This window comes from Notamacropus eugenii, chromosome 6 (assembly GCF_028372415.1).
Source record: "Notamacropus eugenii isolate mMacEug1 chromosome 6, mMacEug1.pri_v2, whole genome shotgun sequence".
In the NCBI taxonomy this organism is placed as follows: domain Eukaryota; kingdom Metazoa; phylum Chordata; class Mammalia; order Diprotodontia; family Macropodidae; genus Notamacropus; species Notamacropus eugenii.
The window spans coordinates 258,155,435-258,178,199 of NC_092877.1; the positions used below are offsets into that span (position 1 = coordinate 258,155,435).

General features: G+C 38.3%; 1 protein-coding gene across 3 annotated transcripts in view; it reads left to right on the forward strand.

Moving 5' to 3' along the window:
* OBI1 (ORC ubiquitin ligase 1) overlaps window positions 1-22,449 on the forward strand; it is a 43,608-nt gene extending 21,159 nt beyond the window's left edge. For all 3 annotated transcript variants that reach the window (XM_072622168.1, XM_072622167.1, XM_072622166.1), the window contains 2 exons: window positions 1,177-1,265; window positions 19,611-22,449. In XM_072622168.1, coding sequence (XP_072478269.1) covers window positions 1,177-1,265; window positions 19,611-21,153 — 1,632 coding nt within the window. In that variant the 3' untranslated portion in view covers window positions 21,154-22,449. The remainder of the gene's footprint in view (window positions 1-1,176; window positions 1,266-19,610) is intronic.
* Window positions 22,450-22,765: the final 316 nt, after the last annotated feature.

The window sequence follows — 22,765 nt, forward strand, 5'->3', positions numbered from 1 at the left end:
GCTCAGGCCACACAACACCAAGGAATGCTGCTGAAACTCGAAAAGTGGAGTGGAAAAAATTTAAGAAACCCTGAATCCAACCTCCTCATTTCAATTTTGAGAAAATTGAGGCCCAAGGAGGCTTCAGTTTGTCCAAAGTGACAGAGTAATTGTTAGATTCAAGATTTGAATATAGGTCCAGTCACTCTAAATCAGATGTTCTTTCTGAGTCCGACACCTTCATTTTACAGACAAGGCAACTGAGACACACAGAGACTTGTGAAGAGTCACTCAGGCAGAGTCATATCCCTGTTCAGGGTTTCACAGGTAGCAGATCTTCTGACTCAAAATCTAGTGGTCTTTCTTTATGTTCTGCCTTGCCCCCTGAAGCCATTGATTATAGTTCATTAGGGCAGTCATAGGGTCTTAAATCAAGAGTTAAAAGGGTACCTAGAGGTCATCTAGACCAAGAACAAGGAACCTGTAGCTTCCAGGCCACATGTGGTCTTCTAGGTCCTCAAGTGCGGCCCTTTGACTGAGTCCAAGTTTCATAGAACATATCCTACTTTTAAGGGGATTTGTTGTGTGAAGTTTGGATTCAGTCAAAGGGCCGTACTTGAGGACCTAGAAGGCTACATGTGGCCTGGAGGCTACAGGTTCTCTGTCCATGATCTAGACCAATCCCCTTTCACAGATGAGAAGGAGTGATTTACCCAATGTCATGCAGTGAGTCAGGCAGCAAAAAATAGTGCCTATTAGATAGATATTCTCTGGAAAACTTTTTCTGTAAACAAATGAAAAAAAAGTAATCTTGTTGCTTAAAGGAAAAAGAATCATTCAGTACCAATTTTGCTGATATATGCACATGGTAATATTGTGATGCTTTAAAGTATTGTCACATTGAAAAACAAGAAACCAAACAAACATGAGTTGCCATTATGACATTCCCTTGATAACTCTGTGCTAATGAACATTAAATAAATGTCAAAGTTTTCTTCTTCCTCAGTAGGAGATGTGCTCTGTATTTTGGGAATATGAATAAAATATGTCCTGTTGAATCTCCAAAAGTGATTCTCAGTGGTGATTTTACACTGATGGCTTTGCTTGTGAGGACACAATTCTCACAGGTAGTTTTAGATATTCCAAGAGCACTTGGTCATCATTTGTGCTTTATTATGTTTCACTTTCTTTCTTTAGGCAAATAAGAAACTAAAATTGGAAAATGGTGGCCTGGTAAGGGAGAATTTGCGGTTGAAGGCTGAAGTTGATAACAGATCACCCCAAAAGTATGTATTTTATTTACACCATGTTTCAGCCTTTGCAGAAGGCAGTAATAATATTTCCACTGGGAGTTTTAGTATGTATAAGGTGGTTTGCACGTTTCTCACTTGATCCCCGCAGCAGCAGGAAGCATAAGCATGACATGAAAGGACCTATTGTGTTTGATTCAGCTCAGTCTGTCTCATACTCTGTTTTGTCTTAGATTGAATTGCTGTGAGAAAATTCATCATCTGATTGGCTAACTGTGATGATGAAGGTACAAGTCACCATTTTGGATACCGAATCTCAGGGACATTAAATGGTTTGCCCCCCAGGTGTCTGAGTTAAAAGAAGTCTCACTCAGGTCTTCTCCTTGCAAATCTAGTACTCTTTTCCACTCATCTCAGGCCATTCTGGCATGTTTGCAAGCATGTTTGACTGTTGAGTTTTACTTTGAACATGCATGTTTATCATAATATTGCTGTTCTGTCTAATACCCAAATGAATGCACTCTAATTAGTAAAACTCTAGTCTCAGCCAAAGGCTTTTGACTGGCCCACTGCCACTACTTATATTTTTTAAAAAGTATAATTAACTAAAATAACCCCCCTCCCCCCACCAATAGGTCATGTCGGAATATACTGTCATCATCTTTCAAAGAATTCTGTCCTAGAGAAATATGTCTTCCTCTTCTTTGATGGAGGATGGTTTCACATGGTGTGCAAAGGGGTAAACTTTTTTCTGTTTTACATTTTAAGTATATAATACCAGACCACAGGCAAGTACCTGAACAGTTCATCAGATTTGGGACTGATTTCACACTCTAAATGTAGCTGCTCCTTCCTTCAGAACATACTGTCCTATGTATCATCCAGCTAGATGACATAAAATATTGTAAATAACAGAAGAATCCCTTAACTGACCCTTCACTTTCTATTTTAAATAGTGATAGGAATATCAGGACTGACAAGTTTAAGGAGAGGAGAAAGAATAAGAGGAGGGCACTTTCTGCTGCTTGTTTTCATGAGGGTCTCTTAGTGCTTTTAGTAAGGAAGTTTCAAGGGAGAGGCTTCTGAGCTCCCAGAAATCAGGTGCCACCTCTGAGGTTAGCAGGCCAGGACTCCTGACGCTCTGCTGACCACCAGCATTCACTTCTCCCCATTAGGAAAAAAGACAGGGCAGTAGATGGGAGACAAAGCAAATTTATCCCGCCAGAAATAGCCCAGCTTGTCAGCTGGGGAAGAGAAAGTGTTGCCTCCAGGAAAGCCAAGTGTGGTATCAGGAAATGGCAGAAGGGAGCCGTAATTATCCATGGCCAAGCTCAATTATCAGCAGAGACAGGAGCAGAGCTTTTACTTTTAAATAGTTCCTTCCCTTCCACTCTCCATCTGCATTTTTCTTCCCCTCAGTTGGGATAATGTCCCACTTTGACGAATGAGTGAAATAGGCTTAGGAAATGTTGTTGTTGTTGTGTGGTGGCTTGGATCTCAGTGATGATCATTGATTGGCAATGCTCCCCTTCAGTCAAAGTAATGGCTGTCCATTAGCTACTTCCCACAGCACACTGAATGGAACTCAAGCTATTTTGCAGCTTTTATTCCTTGAAAAGTTGCCCACCAAATATTTCAGCTCTAATGCCAACCATGAGAACTGTCTTTTAAATACCAGTGGCTTCGACTTGATAAATGACTAAGAATCAAAAGAATCTCACCTGAAGGAAATCTGGCCATGCCTCTCATATAGCCAAGTAGTCATTGGAACCAAACACAACAGAAGGACTTTGAATTTCCTTTCTCCCTCCCTTCCTCTTAATGTGACATGTCTCACTAGAAACGTGACTTGAACTGAACAGTATTGCAGATCAATTTGCAATGCATTGAGGTATTAAATGCATCGCATTTGATTTATAGCCTTGTTTACTCTGCATCTCCAAACCTACTGGGATTCAGAGAAGCAGCTGACCACAGCTGAAAATACCCAGGTCTGGTTCATCTGAGGAGAGAGTTCTCTTTTTGTATGATCAAGAACAACAAGATAAAAATGCCATTCCTTCCTTGGGATGGATAAGAGGGTGTTTTTATAAACTAAACAAAAAAATGCTCACATTGTTCCTTTTATATGTCTGTCTCCTAGGCCATGTTCTGGGCCTCTTTTCTCTTGGTTATTGGTCTGGTTCTGTTTTTGATTGCTAATTTTGCAACATCTTACCTGTTGAACCTTACATGTTCTTCCATTTCCAGAAGAAGAATGTTAAGAAAAGTAAAATTAGGGATGATTAATTTAAAAAGATATGACCTTGAAAGATTTAAGTGAAAACATTCCTTTAAAGCAGAGGTTTTTAACCTGGGATCCATATACCCCAACGGGGTCTGTAAACTTGGATAAGAAGAGAACTGTGCATCTTTATTTCCACTTACATTTGATTTCCTTTGTAATTGTATGCATTTTATATTTTTCAAAACATTTGTCTGAGGAGGGGTCAGTAGGCTTCATGAGACTGCCAAAAAAAGATTAAGACACGAAAAAGTAATCTTTATTTTAAAGAAATTAAAACCAGTACTGTATCACAAAAAAGAGACTAACTTCTCCTTCACTTCAGAAACTATTATAGGAAGAGAAATTAAAGCTTTAATGCAAATAAATTTACTTTATTCAATAAAGTAGTTTTCTTAGACACATCTGAAGTGAGTAGAGTAATCTTAACATTTCCTTTAGAGGAAGGATGTCTAAGAGGAAAGAGAGTGAATGAATTTCATCCTTTGTTTGTTGAATAAAGCAGGGCAGAGGTATAGGTCTTTAAAGGCAGCAGGTGATTATTTCCAAATCATTGTTTTCTAATTTTCATATCTATATGATAGATTGACTTGTGATCAGGAGGTTGCTACACGTGTCTGTTCATGGTTCAGATTCAAGTTCTTCTCTGCAGTTTTAATAAAAGAGAGGCTTTTAATGATTAGGAACATGCTTTTACCTTTCGAGACAGAGGTCCGGGAAGAAAACACTGCCCTTCTAATAAGTCACCATATTTTTGGTGCCTATCATGTCTCAAAAAACGGTGCTACACTATGTGGGGAATGGGTAAAACAAAGTATGACCTGATTCATGACCTCAAGGGACTTAGATTCAGATGGTGAGAGGAGTATATATTGTTTCTCTCCAATAGAGTACAAGCTTCTTGAGGTCAGAGATTGATTCATTTTTGTCTTTGTATCCCAAACACTTAGGTGTCAAGCACATGGGAAGTACAAATAAATGCCTGTTGATTGTTTGAGTACATACAATAACATGAAAGAGTCTGGAAAGGTTTCATGGAAGAAGTAGGAATTGACCTAAACCTCAAAAGTTGCGTAAGATTTGGATAAGTAGAAAAAGACAGAATCAATGTCCCTGAGGCTCAGTTTTTATCTGTAAAATAAGGGGATGGAAGGGACTTCAGAAAAAAACATTTAGCCTCACCCTTTCTATCTGTAAAATAATATTTTACAGATAATGAATCTTGCCCGAAAGTTACGTATTTATTAAACATCGGAAGTGTATTCGACCTCAGGCCTTCTGATTACAGAACCAGAGTTCTTTCTATTCTAACATGATACTCCAGCCCTGACAGCAAGCAGTTGTTGAAACCTATGTAACTTATTCGTTACATATCTTCTTTATTTGTTTGTTCTGTGTCCATTCCATGATGGAATTCAATAGTACTACTTCCTTTAAAAAATAATTTTAAAAATTATTATTTGTGTTTAACATTCTTTTTAAATTTTGAATTCCAAATTCCCTCCCTCTCTCCCACTGCTCTTTCACCCACTGAGAAGGCAAGCAATACGATATCAATTATACATGTGAAATCATGCAGTACTATTTCCATATTAGCCATATTTTTAAAAAAAGAAAAAGTGAGAGAATTATACTTCAGTTTGCCCTCAAAATTAATCAGCTCTCTTTCTCTCTCCGAATAGCATTTTTTTCATCATAAGTCCTTTGGAATTGTCTTAGATCATTATATTTATCAGAGTAACCAAGTGTTTCACAGTTGATCATCATTTCATCATTATAACATTGATGTTACTGTGTCCAGTGATTTCCTGGTTCTTCTCAGTTCACTTTGCATCAGTTCATGTAGGTCTTGCCGTGTGTTTCTGAAACTGCCCCCTCATCATTTCTTATAGCATAGTAGTATATCATCACAGTCATATATCACAACTTGTTATCTTCTCAATTTCCTTTGCCACCAAAAAAAGAGCTGCTAATAAATAGTTTTGTATATATAGGTGCTTTTCCTTTTTCTTTGATCTCTTTGGGATACAGGCTTAGTGGTATTGCTGAGTCAGAGCATGTACAGTTTTATAGCTCTTTGGGTATAGTTCTAGATTGTTCTCCAGAATGGTTGAGCCAGTTCACTAATCCACTAGGAATTCTTTGGTGTACCTATTTTCCCTCATTGCTTCTAGCATTTGTCATTTCTGATAGGTGTGAGGTAGTGCCTCAGAGTTGTTTTAATTTGCATTCCTCTAATCAGTAGTGATTTAGATATTTTTTTCATATAACTATAGATAGCTTTGATTTCTTCTGAAAATTGCTTATTCATATCATTTGACCACTTATCAATTAGGGGATGGCTCTTATTTTTATAAACTTGAATCAGTTCCCTATATATTTAAGAAATGAGGTCTTTATCAGAAAACTTGCTGTAAAATTTTTTGTATTACTTCATCACTTGTCTGTGGTACATTTTTAGCAAAATGTAGTTTCCCTGATTATCTCATTTAATTAAATCTGTTTTTGCTTTTTGCTTTGTCTGAGATCATGATTGCTACGCTGGTCTTTTTTTCCTTAAGCTGAAACATAATAAAATAAGCCCCAGCCCTGCTTACTTTAATTCTGTGTGTGTCTTTCTGTTTCAAATGGGATCATTGTTAGCAACATGTTCTGCTTTCTACTCCATTCTGTTATCTACTTCCATTTTTTGGGTGAGCTCATCCCATTCACATTCACAGTTATGATAACTAACTTTTTCCCTCCATCCTATTTTCTTCTGTTTATCATTCTCTCTTTTTATTCTGTTTGGCTTGTGATCACTGCCTTCCTTAATCTGCCTCCCCACTTCCCTCAATTTCTCTTATCCCCTTTCCCTCTTGGGTTCTATATTTCGATACCCAACTGGTGATGGGAATGTTCAAGCATTGCCTCCTCACTAAAAAAGAGAAGATTTTTCTTATACTTCCTTTCCCTTTTTTTTTCTATGCCCCCCCCCTTTTAACTGATTCGTGCATATGTCTCTTTTAACTATCATAATAAAAACAGCGTTCTTAGGATTTACATGGGTCATCTTGCACATAGGAAGGTAAACAGTTTAATTTTATTGAGTCCCTTATGATTACTCTTTCATGTTTCCCATTTTATATTTCCCTTCCGTCTTGTGTTTGAATGTCAGATTTTCAATTCAGTTCTGGTCTTTTCATCAAGAATACTTAGAAGTCCTTTGTTTCATTAATTACTCTTTTTTTTTGTTTGTTTGTTTTTTTACCCTGAAGGATGATACTTACTTGTTGGGTAGGATATTCTGGGTTGTAATCCTAGTTCCTTGGCCTTCCAGAATATCATGTTCCAAGCCTTTTTGCTATTCCTTTATTGTGGTACCTGCTAAATCTTAGGTATTCTTGACTGTAGTTCCATGGGATTTGGATGGTTTCTTTCTGGCTGCTTGTAATATTTTTCTCCTTTACCTGGAAACTCTGCAATTTGTTTATGATATTCGTAGAAGTCTTCATTTTGAGATCTTTTTCAGGGGGTGACAGGTGAATTCTTTACATTTCCATTTTACCCTCTAGATCTAAGATATCAGGACAGTTTTCCTTTGTAATTTTTTGAAATAAGATTTTTAGGCTCTTGTTTTTTGATCATGGATTTCCTGCAGCCTAATAATTCTTAAGTTATCTCCCCTCAATTTATTTTCTAGGTCAGTTGGTTTTCTGACAATATAGTTCACATTTTTCCCCTATTTTTTCATTCTTTTGACTTTGTTTTCTTGATATCTCATATTGTCATTAGCTTTCACCTGCACAGTTCTAATTTTTAAGCAATTATTTTCTTCAGTGAGCTTTTGTATTTCCTTTTCCATTTGATCTAGTCTCCTTTTTACATTTTCTTCAGTGATTTTTTTGTGCCTTTTTTACCAGGTTGTTAATTCTCTATTCATGATTTTCTTGCATCACTCACATTTCTTTCTCATTTTTTATCTACTGTTCTTATCTCTTTTTTTAACTCTTCCAGAAATGCTTGTTGGGTTTGAATCCAGTTAGCATTTTCTTTAGGCTCTGCTTGTAGTTGTTTTTACATTATTGTCTTTTCCTGAGTTTATCTTCCTTGTCACTGTAGTAGCTTTTTATGGTAAAATTCTTTTGTTGTTGTTTGCTCATTTTCCCAACCTATTTCTCGGCTTTGAACTTTTTGTTAAAGTTGAGCTTGGCTTACCCGGGGTGGGGAAGCATTGCCTCAAACTTCAGGCTTTTTCATGCTGCTGTTTTCAGAGTTGTTTCTGGGAAGTCTACAAATTTTGGGTGCTTCCAAAATGTTTTGGTTCAGGGAGAGTTGTAGTCACAGCTCTCCTCATCTTCACCCAGAATCAGTCTCTGCAGCTACAATACTGTTACTTTTCTTGACCCTGGAACCGTAACCTTGTGCCCTGTTCTCCTGCAACCCCCAGTACTCCCTTGTAAATATCCAGAGGCACTCCTGTCTGTTCTGGAAGTGTAACCCAGGACTTAGAGGCATTAGAGTTGCGATTCAGCTCCATCTATACCCAATATCTACAAAGACTCCCCTATAATTTCTTTCTGACTAGTTGTCCAACCCCTTTACTGTCTCTGGGCTGAGATCTCAAGAAACTGTTGCTTCTGCTGCTGTCATGGGTACCTCCAGTGCTGCCATCAAACTCCAGCCAGCCCCCCAGTATCACAATCCTTTCAGGCTAGCCTCCTAAGTTGTCTTAGGCTGGAAAAATGTCTCACTCTGCCCTCTTGTTGACTCTGCCATTCCAAAATTTGAGGTGTTATTTTGAAGTTTTTTGGCTAGGTTACTGCCTCTGATTTGCCATCTTGGTTCCATCACCACTTCCTTTTTAAAATGCGCTGTTTGAAATATTTTATTTTGACATGACAGATACTTCCTGATAAATACTTAAGCTCTACAGAAGCTGCTTTACCTGAAAACGGTTACACAAAACTGCCTAATAGAATGACACTACTCCTTCATTTAACCCTCACCTTGACCAAGCCCCTCACACTTTGCCTGACTGGCTCTCACCTGAGGAGTTTGGGAATGTATATATAGATCTACTCCACCACATCATCCCCAGCTTAATTATTATAGGCTTTACTTTGTTATGTGTATGGCCGGAATCTTACATATTCAAAAAATGTCTTGTCTTTGAAACACTAATATGTGCATCTGTTCATGTCAACATCCCTGGATATGCCCTGATAAGGACCAAGAGACCTTGAATACATACACAGATCATTTAACTGCTCAGTACTCCCAAGACTTGAAGAGGTCAAAGAACACTCCCAAACCAATACTGGCTTAATACCCATGCCTCATTGTGGGGTGGTTGATGGGAACAGAGGCTCCAGAAATTCCCACTGCTTAGGCTTTTTCTCTGGTTAGTGGATTAAATAGGCCTCTCCGAAGAGCTTTTGAAAAAGATAGCAAGTCTTCCATCTCCTCCATGGAGACCACAGGACATTCTCCCTGCTCCTTAATGGTGGATTAGTGGTGGATATCTAAGCTCTTTTCCAGTTCTACAATAGCTTTTAAAAATATATTCATTTTGGCTTTAATACAACAAAAGCTTCCCAGCAAACCCTTTCACAAAGCATATTCCCCATAAACTTTGACAGTAAATAAGAAGAAAGAATGTGGTCTTTACCTTTGATATTGTGGTGCTAACCATTGTATCTGACCAGAGCTTTATGGGCCATGCTATACTAATAGTAATAGTAATAATAACATTTATGTGGTGCTTTAAGGTTTACAGAGAATTTTGCTGTGCATCTTACTTGATCTTCACAACGGGAGGTGCTGTTATTATTCTCATTTTATAAATAAGAAAACTGAGTCTGGAAGGGGTTTGATAATTTGCCTGGAGTGTCCGCGGCAGGATTCAGACTTTGGCCTTCCCTGCTTCAAGCCCAACGCTTCATGCGTTGCATCACCACTTGCGAGGATTGTGTATGATTTCAGTTCTGCTTTCTTTACTCTGTATCAATTCATTCAGTTCGCTTATTGTATCTCTTACTTCTCTGATTCTGTCAATCTTTACAACATAGTAATATTTGATTACATTTCTACCTCACAATGTGTTCAGCTATATCCTAATCAATAAGCAGATATTATATATTTTTTCCTTTTGTTATCACAAGTAATATGTCTGTAATGTTCTTTGAAGTGTTTCCTTTCTGCATTAGAACTCTGACAGGGTGAGAGCTGAGATGATCTCCAAGTATAGTTAGGGACTATAAAAGCAAGTCAGTAGAGATTTGTGGTGCCCTTCAGTAGCATAGAGAAGTTGGAAGAAGCAGCTTATACTTTAACCTGTAAAGCTACAAATGCTAAGATCTGCCTGGTGCTTGACCCTGATTTTTCTGAACTGCTCAGAATCTCTGCTTTTTTTTTAAATCCACCGTTTGTCTTTCTGTTGTACTTGATGCCAGTGTTCCTGACCCATGCTTGTTTATAGGATTATAGCTATGGAGCTGGAAGGACCCTCAGAGACAGTACAATCTGATCCTCTCATTTTGCAGATGAAGAACGGAGATATGGAGAAGTTATGGGACTTGACTAAGATCTTATAGTGAATAGTGTTTTCTGGGCCCATGATTTGGACTGCTCTCAGGAAGTTCTTCCTGATATCTTGCCTCCTGAGTCTGTTCCAACTCCATAATTCCTGGCATTTGACCCTGGCCTGATAAGATGACTGATTTTTGTTATGCCTTATGGTATCCCTGGAAGGGGATCTTGTAGACTGTCAGGGGAACCTGATGGTGCCCTGGGGCTAGACTGTGACAGCAAGGAGCTAAAACAAGTTGTTTGTACAGGCCCCTCAGCTGCCTAAGGGGCCCATCTCTGAAGCCACAACTAATTGGGAATGGGCAGAATGACCACAATCTTTCCCCCTGATATAATAATAGTATAGTCTGTAGATATAATACTAGTATAGTCTATAGATATGATAATAGTAGTAGTCTGTAACATGCTAATGACCAAATATATTAGATTGTCAAAGAGACTTGGGTTTAAAAAGAAAATCTCTCATTTGCCCACTGCCCCCCCTTCCCCAGCATAGAGTGGATGCTCAAAAAAAAGTTAAAGATATCCAATCAATTAGAGTGGATTTTGATTTTTAAGTTTTTAGCAAATACACTAGTCTTCCATGTGGTCTATTGCAGTGTACAGTGTAGAAACATCTAGTTAGTTATTAGTCTCTCCAAACTTAAATTTTAAGTGTGTCCTCCTTTTCCCCAACATATATTACAAATGTTATGTTATTGCTGGGGTTTTATGGGATAATTGTACAAGAGGGTCCTTTATTTGATGTTGGCAAAGGACAAAGAAGAGGAATTGACTTCTGAGCATTTCATTGCAGTCAGTACTAGTTTGCTGAGAATAAATTTGGCCTACAATTAAAGGTTAGGATCCCCAGAGGACATTAGTGCACTGATCCTTGAAAATGGCAAGAATATTATTGGAAATTTTCTGGGCAATTTGGGTCTAAGAATTGGGGCTTAGGATTTCAGGATTGTGACTGAAACATCACTTTACCCACTAGGCACATAAGGATCACCAGATAAGTTACTGTACTTCTGAGTATCATCAGCTTGTGTGTTTCTGGTTGGAGTTGAAATAAAATAAATATAATTTAAAAGCAAAAATATTGCCAATAAAAAGTAAACAAAATACTCCTTCCTTACCTGCAGTGCAGAGAAAAGCTGGTTACATGAGGTCAGACTGCTCTGCTTGGAGAACATCACTTTAGGAACCAGTCCAAGAATAAGAGGAGATTGAAAATTGGAAGCTTCCTGAGTCCTCCTCCTTCATCAGTTCCAGAGAATATTTGAAGAGGAAGAGAACAATATTGAATCTAAGCTCCATGGTTACCCCTGAAGCAAGGCAATCCTGTTATGCCTCCCTAATTGACTCACTATCCTACTTACCACAGCAGTGCTTCCAGACTTTTTCATCCCTTCTCAAATCTCCTATAGGTCCCTGTCCTCCCACTCCCTCAGCTGAGAACTGTATCTCATTTTATAGAAAAATTTAGACCACTTGTCAAGAGCTTTCTCTTTTCCCCTCTTCATCTTGAATTTCCCAAATGCTTTCTGCTACTACATAGTACTACTGTGCTTCTCACATGAAGAGGTAGCCCTTCCTGCCAAGACTCACTCACATGTATACATGACCCCATTCCATCCCTTCTTCTCCAGCAGAATGCTTTCTTTACTACTCCATTTACAGTCTCTCCATCGTCTACTGAATGCTTCCTATTGCCTATAAACATGCCTCTGTCTCTCCCATCCCCACTTGGTCCTTCTACCCCTGCTAGGTATTATCTCATGTCTTCTCCAATTTGTGGCTAAAATCTTGGAGAAGGCTGTCTACAGCAGGTTCCCTCACGTTTGTTTTCTCTCTCTCTCAACTCTTTCCAATATGGCCTCCAACCTCATCATTCAACCAAAATTTCTCTTTCTAAATTTAACAATCTCTTAATTGTATCATCTTAATGCCTTTTCTCAGTCTTCGTCCTTGAATTTTCTGCAGCCTTTAACACTGTTAGTCCCCCTGTTATCCTTGACACTCTCCTCTCTGGGTTTTTGTAACACTCTTTTGCCCTGGTTCTCCTTTGCTAGATTTTCATCCAGATCATACTTAATGACTGTGGATGTCCCACAAAGCTCATAAGCTTCTCTGGATTCCATTATCATCTCTGTGCTGATGGTTTTCATGTCAGTACAGACCCAACTTCTCTCATAACCTCCAGTCTCACATTTTGAGATGCTTATCGGACATCTCAAACTGGGCATGCCACAGACATCTCAAACTTAGCATGTCCAGAACAACTCCGGGCTCTCCCCTCTTGAAACCTTAGTATTATTCTCAGCTCCTCACTTGGCATTCACCCCACACATCCGTCTGTTGCCAAGTCTAAGATTTTCTACCTTCATAGCATCCCTTGTAGACTTCCCAAGTCCAGAACTTTCGTGCCTCATGCCTGCATTATTACAATAGCCAGATGGTTGGCCTCCCTGCCCCAATTCTCTTCTTTCTCTCTCTATTCTCCGCTCAGTTGTCAGTTTGAGCTTCTTAAAATAGAGATCTGACCATGTAACTGCCCTACTCAGTGAATTACAGTGGTTTGCTATTATCTCCAGGATGAAATAGAAACCCCTTTATGTTTTAAAGCCCTTTACAACCTGATCTTTTCCTGTGTTTCCAGTCTTCTTACACCTGACTCCCCTCTATGTACTCTGCAATCCAAGACCAGTAATAACTGGCTTTCTTGCTGCTCTTTTGGGTGGTCCTCACACCTGAAGTGCTGTCTCTCCTCATTTCTGGTTCCTAACTTCCCTGTCTCTTCAGGACTCAGTTTAAATCTCACCTTCTGAAGCAGCTTTTTCCAGTCACCCTACTTACTGATACCTTTCCACTGAAATTACCTCCCATTTAAATTATATGTATCTTCTTTGTGCAAGAATGTTGGAAGAGTAAGCACCACAGCAGTGTTCCTGTATGTTCTGTCAAAGTCTGTCTTTAAAACTTTGTTGATGAAATAGAAAAAAATTTTGTTCTAGTAAGTATAATGAAAGACATGATAAAATGCAAACTGAGATTGGTTCTAATACTATAGCTTGTTTTTTGTACATCTCAAAGTTAGATCCTGAGTCCAGGAACTTTGTGATGGTTTTGTTTGGTTGTTTCATTATTTTTCTTTTTTGATGTAGACTTAGAATTTCATGGTGTAGAGAATGCTCAGGAAACTTCCTCTACCAGTAGAGATCAGTTGCTGAGGTGGAGGGTAGGAGCACGTTGTATAGCTACTTTCCCAGGTATTCAGAATCAAGGACAGTACTTAAACTCAAGTCTTTCTTCACTCTGATATCTATGTTCCATCAGCTATGCCAAGCTGGCACTCTCTGATCAATGAGTGCTGAAAATATTCTGCCTTAAAAAAATTGGCAATGTCACAAGCACAGTATCTTTTTTTCTTACAATTAGAGATGAGACTGTTAAAGCTGATTACCATCCAAGTCTGACACATGTGATTGAGAAGACCAGTGTATATCTTTCCTGCTTGGTTTGAGGAAGCAGCACATCCTAGATTCGCATTCTTCCTACACAAATGCTCAAAAGAGTCTCCACTGAGGGAACAAGATCAGGGGCAGGTGTAGCAGGAAAAAGGGTGACTTCATCATCAGAGACTGGAAGAAAGGAAGAGAATGTAGGACGATGTTATTCCTCTAGCTTCAGCTTTAAGATGTCCAAGGAAGGGACACCCATTACCTCTCATGACAGCCCCTTCCCCTTGTGGTCAACCAAGTTGTTAGGAAGTTTTTCCCTGACATTCCCACTCATGGATCCTGATTCAACAGATAATATGTAACAAGAATTAAGATTTGAACTTGTTTGATATCAAATCCATTGGTTTTCCCATCGTACAATATTGCACTTTGCTAACATTTAAATAGCACTTTGAGATTTAAAGATTACTGTTTTCACAAGAACTATTTAAGGTTAAGGAGTATAAAGAATATTATCCCTTGTTTTACTGCTTAGTGAACTTCAGTTCAGAGGGGTTAGTTATCCAGCATCACACAGCTAATTAAGTATCAATGAAGACTTGGACACAGGTCCTCTGACTTAGTGAGCAATGTATTTTCTATTAATCATACCCAGCTCTGTCACTTACCAGCCAGTTTATTTCCACGTCTATAGAATGGAGATGGTCTTGCTTGTACTACCAAGCTTACATGGTTATTGGAAGAAGATAATGTAGGTGACTATTCTTTGTATTGGTAAAGAGCATATAAATGTGGTGAGTAGCAGTTGTACTGTTGTAAAGATTACTTGAATAAAAGTATTGAAGATGAACCCTGAATCCCTTTAGTTGGTATGGATCAGTTTGAAAGAACTCAAGATTTGACATGAAAGAATCTGCACTTAAATCCTGGCTCTGCCATACTTATTATCTGATGACCTTAGTCAAATCACTTTAATTGATGGGCCTCAGTTTCCTTGTCTGTCAAATAACAGTTATATCTTTCCCATAAATCCTAAATCCCATGATTTTGACCCATGTCAGAATAGGCTTTGATTTTTTATGAAGTTGAAAATGATACATATTTTTGAAGGAAAAGGTATTTAGTGATACCAGAATTCTTGATATCTAGGGAAGATATCAAGAAGAAAAGAATATTTTTCTTCTTTTAAATCTGATACATTAATGTAGGGATGTACTGATTTGAATAGAGTAAAGTTATTCAGGATTTCCTTTTTTTAAAAAAAAATTCATGTCTCATATCATCATTCTGAGAATTTCTTTTGTTCAAATGTGCATATTATAAATATTTACTGCAAGATTTTTTCTTTAATAAGTGGGAATAGAATGGGAAGAAGAGAATATATTTTTACTAATTAAAAAAAGAAAAAAACACCAAATTTGTATCACCATTAGTTGATGGCCACTAGTTAGTGATTAGTGGTTACCACTCTAATATGGTAGACAGTGGAGATAATGCCCAGATTATTACAGTAGCTTACTGATTGGTCTTCCAGGCTCATGTTTCTCCTATCTCCAATTCATCCTCCAGATAGCTGCAAAAGTGCTTTCCTTAAAGCACAGGTGTTACGATGTTATTTTCCTATTCAGTAAATTCCACTGTCTCCCTATTAACTCTATGGCAATAATAATAACAGTAGTGGTAGTTGCCGCAGCAGTGCACATTTACGTAGCTCCTTAAGTTTGCAAAGTGCCTTACAGATATTCTTACAACAACCCCAGGAGATAGGTGCTATTCTTATCCAAATTTTACAGAAGAAGAAATTGAGGTCGATGTTAAGTGATTTGCCCAGGTTCAGTCACATAGCTAGTTAGTGTCTGAATTCAGATTTGAATTCTGATCTTCCTGTTTCCAGCTCCATTGCTCTACTCACTGTACCACCTAGCTGTCTCAATGCAAAGCCACTCACAACCTGGCTCCAACTTATATTCCAATCTTAATATACATAACTCACCTTTATTTACTATTTATTCCAGGTAGAATGTGGGCCTTTTTGCCATTCCTGATACACAGTATAACCTTTCCCCATTTCCATGCCTTTGTACGTACAGGCTGTTCCCCATTCCTTGAATGTACCCTTTCTTTATCTCTGCCTCTTAGGAACCTAGGTTTCCTTCAAGGCTCAGCTCAAATTCTGTTTACTACATGCCTTGACTTGGCCCAGCCCAAGAATTGCTAGTTCTACTGCACCCTAATTTCCTTGTGTATGCTTACTTGAATATATGTTGAGTCTCCTTTGAGAATTAAGTTCCTTGAGGACAATTCAACACATAGTGAGTATTTGATAGTTAATTGTTCATTGCTTGATGCTACTGACCTTTTAATAATCCAAGTATTATTGATCCAAAGGCTTGATGATCTTTTGAACATTAGACTAGAACCCTAGTATTTCTGAGATAGAAAGGGCATTAGGCATCACCTGATGTGTCTTCCTTATTTTATAGGTGATCCCTAGAGGGAGAAGTGAAATAGAATCAGAGACCTACTTAGAGATGGAAGACGGCTTCCTGTACATTTAGTCGAACCTCTTCAATTTACAGATAAGGAAACTGAAGTACAGAGATATTAAGTAACTTGCCCAAAAGCACACATTTATTAGCAGAGTTGGAATTTGAACGTAGGACTTCCCTAAACTAGCCTTGATTGGAATTCAGGTCCACTATACTATGATACCTTTCTTGGCTGAGATATCCAAAGGATGTTTCTTGTTTTATTTTCATTCTTTGGCTTTCTCACAACATATCAGCTTTCTCCCTCAGGATGGAAAGAATTCCTGTAGGTTTCAGTTAAAATGTTGGCATTTTGGCTTCCCTTCAGTGAATCTGTTGAACATTAAAAAAAATAAATAACCTGAAGCATTAGAACAAATAAATGAAGAATCGTAAAATTATATCTGAACTTAAAATCTAATTATATCACAGAAGTTCCTATTTGTTGTTTGCTTTTCTATCACAGAGCACTTTGACATTCTTGTTCTCATTTGATCCTGGCAAGTACCCATCAAGGCATAGTGAAAGCATTGTTGTTCCCATTTTACAGATGAGAAAGCACATTCTAAGAGGTGGAATTCCGGAGTCAGAATCTGAACTCATATCTTTTGCCTCCAGCTGTACCATATAGCCTCTCATGAGGTAAAATCTTCTGAGAATGGGGGGAAAGGTCTTTGCTTCCTTCCCAGACATCCTCCTGCAGCAGTTCACATATTACCAATCAGTATTGCTTGGTTTTGAGCAATCTGATTTTTCATCGAGGGCACTCATTATAGAAATTACACTTGAGAATGCAAAATTTTCTCATGGTAAGCAAATTAGATATTGCCACTTTGCATTAAATAAACATATTACATAGTTCTTCCATTTAAAAAAAATTTGCCAGATATGTATGTAAATGTGAAAGCTTTTATAAAAAAAAAAATCCACTCTTGAAGTAGTCTAGAAAATTTATTGCTAAGCTGCCCCCCAAAACTTTGTTCACATTGATCAAGAATTGACTTTTAAATTTGAGAGTTTGGTGTTTTGAAGTATCTGTTAAGGGAACTGCAACATGTATTGATATTATATTTAAATATTCCAACTAGCCAACTTTACCTTCTGTGACCTTCCCACCCCCCACTATACTCTCTTTGTCAAAAAAGGACAGGTTGTTGTTATTCCTTTTTTAGACTGCTAAAGGGAGTGTGCTTTCCCTTGGAAATAGAGTTAATTTCAGAGAGCAGATCAGTATCAGGAGATCATATGTATCTCAGACCTCTCCTTTTAGGACAACACAGATCGCAGCTTCTTTAACTCTTCCGGAATCAGAGTGAATAGGGGCAGCAAGACATAGGCCCCTTGTGACCTGGATGGCCAGTGGTTGCCTCTGAATTAGAATGCAACTTGTTTGTTTGAAATAAAAATGGAGTAGAGAGTAACACAGATATGGATAGTTGCAACAGCAAATTCAATTCAGCAAGCATATATTAGCTGCCTCTTATATATAAGGTGCTGGAAGCACAAGATGTGTGTGTGTGTGTGTGTGTGTGTGTGTGTGTGTGTGGTATGTGGTATGTGTGTGGTGTGTGGTATGTGGTGTGGTGTACGTGTGTGTGGTGTGTGGTATGTGGTGTGGTGTATGTGTGTGTGGTGTGTGGTATGTGTGTGGTATGTATATGGTGTGTGTATGTGTGGTGTGATGAGTGGTGTGTGGTGTGATGTGTGTGTGTCTGTGTGTGAAATGATAGTCAAATCATTTCACCTGCCCACCAGGAACTAGCATTTTGTTTAGGAAGAGCTTCTCAACCTTTTTTATGTCATGGATACATTTGGCAGTCTGATGAAGCATATGGATAAATTACTTCTTAGAATAATGGTTTGTTGCCTGGGACATGATAAATTTCAGAGTTAGTGAAAAGGTCATTTTTTTTCATTCTAGTTCCCCTAAAACTCAAAAACTCCAGTTTATGGACCTTTGTATTAAGGGGGTTCTAATTTGTGCACAGATAAGTAGCAGGGAGTGATGAATGCAAAGGACAGGACCAGAAAAAGCACTTAAGTGGTGTGAGAAGAATGATCAGTTTTGGTTCTGTTTGAGGGGAGTAGGAGAGGCAAAAAGGGAGTGGGGAATGAGGAAAAGTTGTATTTCAGCTATGGAAAATGGCCTTCAAAAATATGTCAAGGTTGGAGATGTCATATCAAGTTATGGGAACATCTAGTTGTTGGTCTCATGTCTCTTACAATTTGCCATCATAAATAGTGTATAGTAGCTACTCAGTTGATACTTGTTACTAGTTCTGATGTAGGGTTAGATTCATATCGGAGTAAAATAGGAAGGTAGAGTCAGTTGAAATGTAGAGTTGTCAGAGAAGCAAGTTATAGTTAAAGAAAATTATAGGTTCAGAGAGTTAAAAAACATTCTGAGAAAGTCCCCTAAGAAGTTCATCTCCCTGCCACCAGGCAAGGGTGCCAGTGAAATATCCCAGACAAATAAATGAACATTGAAGGTTTGGAAAATTTTTTAAATGATTGTGCTTATTTGGGAAAGAAAGTATCTTTTAATTGAAAGTAGGGAGGTTACAAGAAAGAAAGTTGGGGGTGGCTTTTAAGTTTATATTCTTTATTTCATCAGAAAGCATTTGATTCCTACAGGGTATGTGATTTTCCTGGTACCTTTGTCAGTGTACTAGTGCATTCAGCTGACTAGTACCTGCCCTTGGGGGAAAGGTTAGTGAAAGCAAAGTGATGAAGGGATGATTCTCTGATGTGTTCTTTTCAACTTCAATTTTAAATTCTTGTTCTCAGGAACATTATGAAAATGTTTTTATGTGGAATATATCTGAGCCACAAGCACAGATTTTGTATTTCAAAGTTGGAAGAAATGAGATTGATGTCCCATACAATAGTAATATGCCAAAAGTAAGTAGCTCTGGAATGAGTTAAAGCACAGGACTCGGGAAGGCTAAGTAAAAAGCTGTAGATCTAGGATGGCTATAATTGAAAGGAGCCAAATAAGTATTTAAAACCACCTCTCTTAGGACTGTTAAGATTTCTGAATTTCAAATTGGCATTTTATGTTTGACAAGGTGACATTGTGTAAGAAATGTATTGTAAAACACGGCTGTACGATAGGAAAATGATTGAATGTAAATATTTCAAGATGTGGACGACTGTTCAAATGTTATCATAAATCTTTGCCATTGTTTTAGGGGATAACTCTTCATGCATATTTGAAGTGAATTGATAGGTCTAGCCTTTGGAAGGGTAATCTTCAGACACTTTCTGCCTCATTGCTGCTAATGGTCTGATTGGATTAGTAAAGAATACTGTTGGCTATTCACTATTGTTATTGTTTGTGTGTTAGTATGTAGAAAAAGTCATTATTAAGTAAGAAAAAAATTTTAACGATGGAATCTGTTCATGTCCCCACTCACTGAGGGGCCTGGAATTTCATGTTATGTATATGGAACTAGAAGATGCAATTATTTGTGATCTTAAAGTTTTCAGAAGGAAAAAAAGCATAAAAACCTCCCTTCAGCTGCAAGATTGATTGTCCTTCCGTTTCTTGCAGGTTTGGCAGGTTTACAGTTGCTGCTCTTCAGTCCAAGGTAGAACAGTACGAGCGAGAAACAAACCGCCTCAAGAAAGCCCTGGAACGGAGCGACAAATATATAGAAGAATTAGAATCCCAGATCTCACTGCTAAAAAGCTCAAGTGAAGAAACTGAAACCACAAGCTCCCTTAGTCAGAGAGTGCTTTCTACAGAAAGCCAAGGAAACAGTCACCCTGAGGAAAGTACCACAGCTTTAACGAGTCAGGCAGAGTGTGTTGGAAAGCATCCCGTCCCAGCCATCCCAGCTTCTGCACACCTTATGCCGTCTTCAAGTAGTAGACTCTCAGATGTTACCTCTGCTAGTCAAGAAAGCTCAAGTGAGAGAGAGAGAGAGTGTTGTAAGAACAAAGAACTCTTCCCGGAACAGTTGAAAATCCTGTTAGATGTTTCTGATACAAGGATGGATGCCTGTTTAGAAAGACAGTGGAATAATAAAGCTGGGAATTGTGACCCTTACAAAGATGAGGAGCTTTATGATCTCTCAGCTCCCTGTACACCCTCTTTGTCTCTTAGTTGTCTTCAGCTCAATACCCCAGATAACAAAGAAAGTTCTCTGGTCAAAACAGAGGGTATCAGAAAGCACTCACACCACCTAAGAAAACTGGTGTTTGATGATTTTTGTGGCATCTCAAATAGTCGTGGCAAAGATTCCCTCCAGGACAGTACAAATAGTTGTGAAAATGGGAAGAAATCGGAATGTTTCACTTCCCCAAAGTCAGTGTTTTGGGATTGTTGCCCTACCAATTTTGTCCAGAACTTAGACTTTGAAAGTTCAGAGCAAAGCACAGTCGAAAGTTCTTCTGGAGATCTGTCATTGAAATCCAGTGAGAAAGCAGGCTCCTGTTTATCCAAAAGATTAAATTCTATCCGATCCTTTGAGATGAATCGTACTAGAACATCCAGTGAAGCATCAATGGATGCAGCTTACCTTGATAAGATCTCTGAGCTAGACTCTATGATGTCCGAATCAGACAACAGTAAGAGTCCCTATAGCAATTTTAAATCTGCTGACATGGAAACCCCAACAAAGTTAGCACAAAGTAGTGAATTTTTGGATGATTCTGATAAACTAGAAGAAAGAACTAAGCCAAATCTTACAAAATGTTCTCAGCTGCTTGATCAGGCAGGAAATAGAAATGAGTGGAAACCCACTTCTTTTTTCATCCTTTCGCCATCTGACCAAGAGATAAATGAACACTTTGCGCTCCTCTCTCCCAGTTCAGGAAGTAGTGAAATCAAATCCCAGAACTGTTTGTTTCAAAGGGAGTTTTCCCAGAGTTTTTTGTTTAGTAACTCACATAAGCTGTTTGATGATCAGAGGTTTGGACCGTCTTTTTTCAAGATGTCCTCAGAGATGCACAATGCTCACAATCACCTTCAGTCCCCATGGTCTGCCTCATTTGTGCCTGAAAAGAGGAATAAAAGTGTGAATCAGTCAGCAAAAAGAAAAATCCAGAGTAGCCTTTCTAGTGCCAGCCCATCTAAAGCAACTAAAAGTTGATTCGGTTCTATTGAAAAGATACTTTGTCCTGAGAGGAAAATGGAAGTTTCTGAACTGGTAGTTCTTCTTTCCCCCACCCCACCCCCAGCTAGTTTGTATTGACCCTTTTAACCAAAAAATAAGTCAAAAATGAATGGGTTAGTCTTTGCTTCCATACTCCTGAGAACCCCCTCTTGAATAATGCCAGGAATTTGGCTGTCATTTGGGTTTTTTTTAAATCATCCTCATCGTTATTTTTGTGATGTATCAGGTTGGGTATATTTTGTATTCTTGTATTTTATTTGTCAAGTGCAGTAGCCTGCTGATAAGAAGCAGATTGTAGATCTTATTAAATAAAATTCTTAGAGCTGTCTGCATTGTCCACAAAACATTTTGTTTTCATAGATGCTTCTCTCAGTACGTAAGTTTCTTTTACCTGCCACTTTATTTTATTACAGTAATGGCCTGACTTTAGACAAGGCCACATATTGTGAATTAGCACTGTGGGCTTGAGTTCAGTGGAGATATCCTGTATGATTTTTGAGTTTGGGGCTTTTTAAAAAATTGTCCTTTGACTAGCCAGTGTAGGTCTGACCTCAAAATCTGAGAGGGAACCATGGTTTTTAACTTCAAAGTGTTTGGTTTGGGTTTTTTTTTCCCCTTATGACTGAGTCTGTTTACCTACCTTTTGTGGAAAACCAGAAATTCAGCCTACTCTGAGAGAGGAAATATGGTAACTTCATGGCTTGGATGTAAAGCACTCTTAAATTCTCAGTCCCAAATTCTAGCTTGGATGATCTCCAGAGCCACTTATTGAAGTGCTGGACTTGGCTATTGCATGGCACTGTGCTTTATCAAAACCACAGTCCTTGTGCATGCTAGCTTTCTTGCTTGCTCTGTTTTCAGTGCTGAAGAAAGTTACATTTTGGTTAGTAATAGAATGTCTCTCTTAGGTAAGATACGAGTGCTTTTTTCTTTTGTGGGGAGTGGGGGAGGGGAAGAGTGAAGCACAACTTTTCATTTAGGTTTGGAAAAGCATTTGTTATTCCAAACATTCAGTCCCCCTATACAGGCCTTTAAAAATGGGTTTGTATGCTAATGACTTGTTTACCTAATGTGCACTGAACATTGTTTTACATTAATACTGCATGCTTTTCTATGTGAATCGAATAAAGAATGTCATAAGCACTGCAATCCTTGATGTTGTCTCAGATATCAAAATGACACACTAAGAGCAGGAAAACTGCCCTTAGTACTTTTCATTGATCTGGAAGTCTGAAATAAACTGTCATAAATCTTTTCCCCCAAATTGGAAAATTCTCAGTTTTCTTAATGTGTAATAAGTGCTTTTTGATTGGTCATTGTGGACCTGGGTAAGATAAAACATAATTTTCATGTTAACAGACATCTTTCCTATAAGTGTTCTTGATCTTTTTGCCTCAATACCATGTTGATACAGCAGCTAGGTGATACAGTGGATAGTACACTGGGCTTGGAATCAGGAAGACTTACCTTCCTGAGTTCAGATCGGGGTTCAGATACTAATTGTGTGACCCTGGATAAGTCCCTTAACCCTGTTTACCTCATTAACTCATCTGTAAAATGAGCTGGAGAAGAAAGTTGCTGGAGAAGG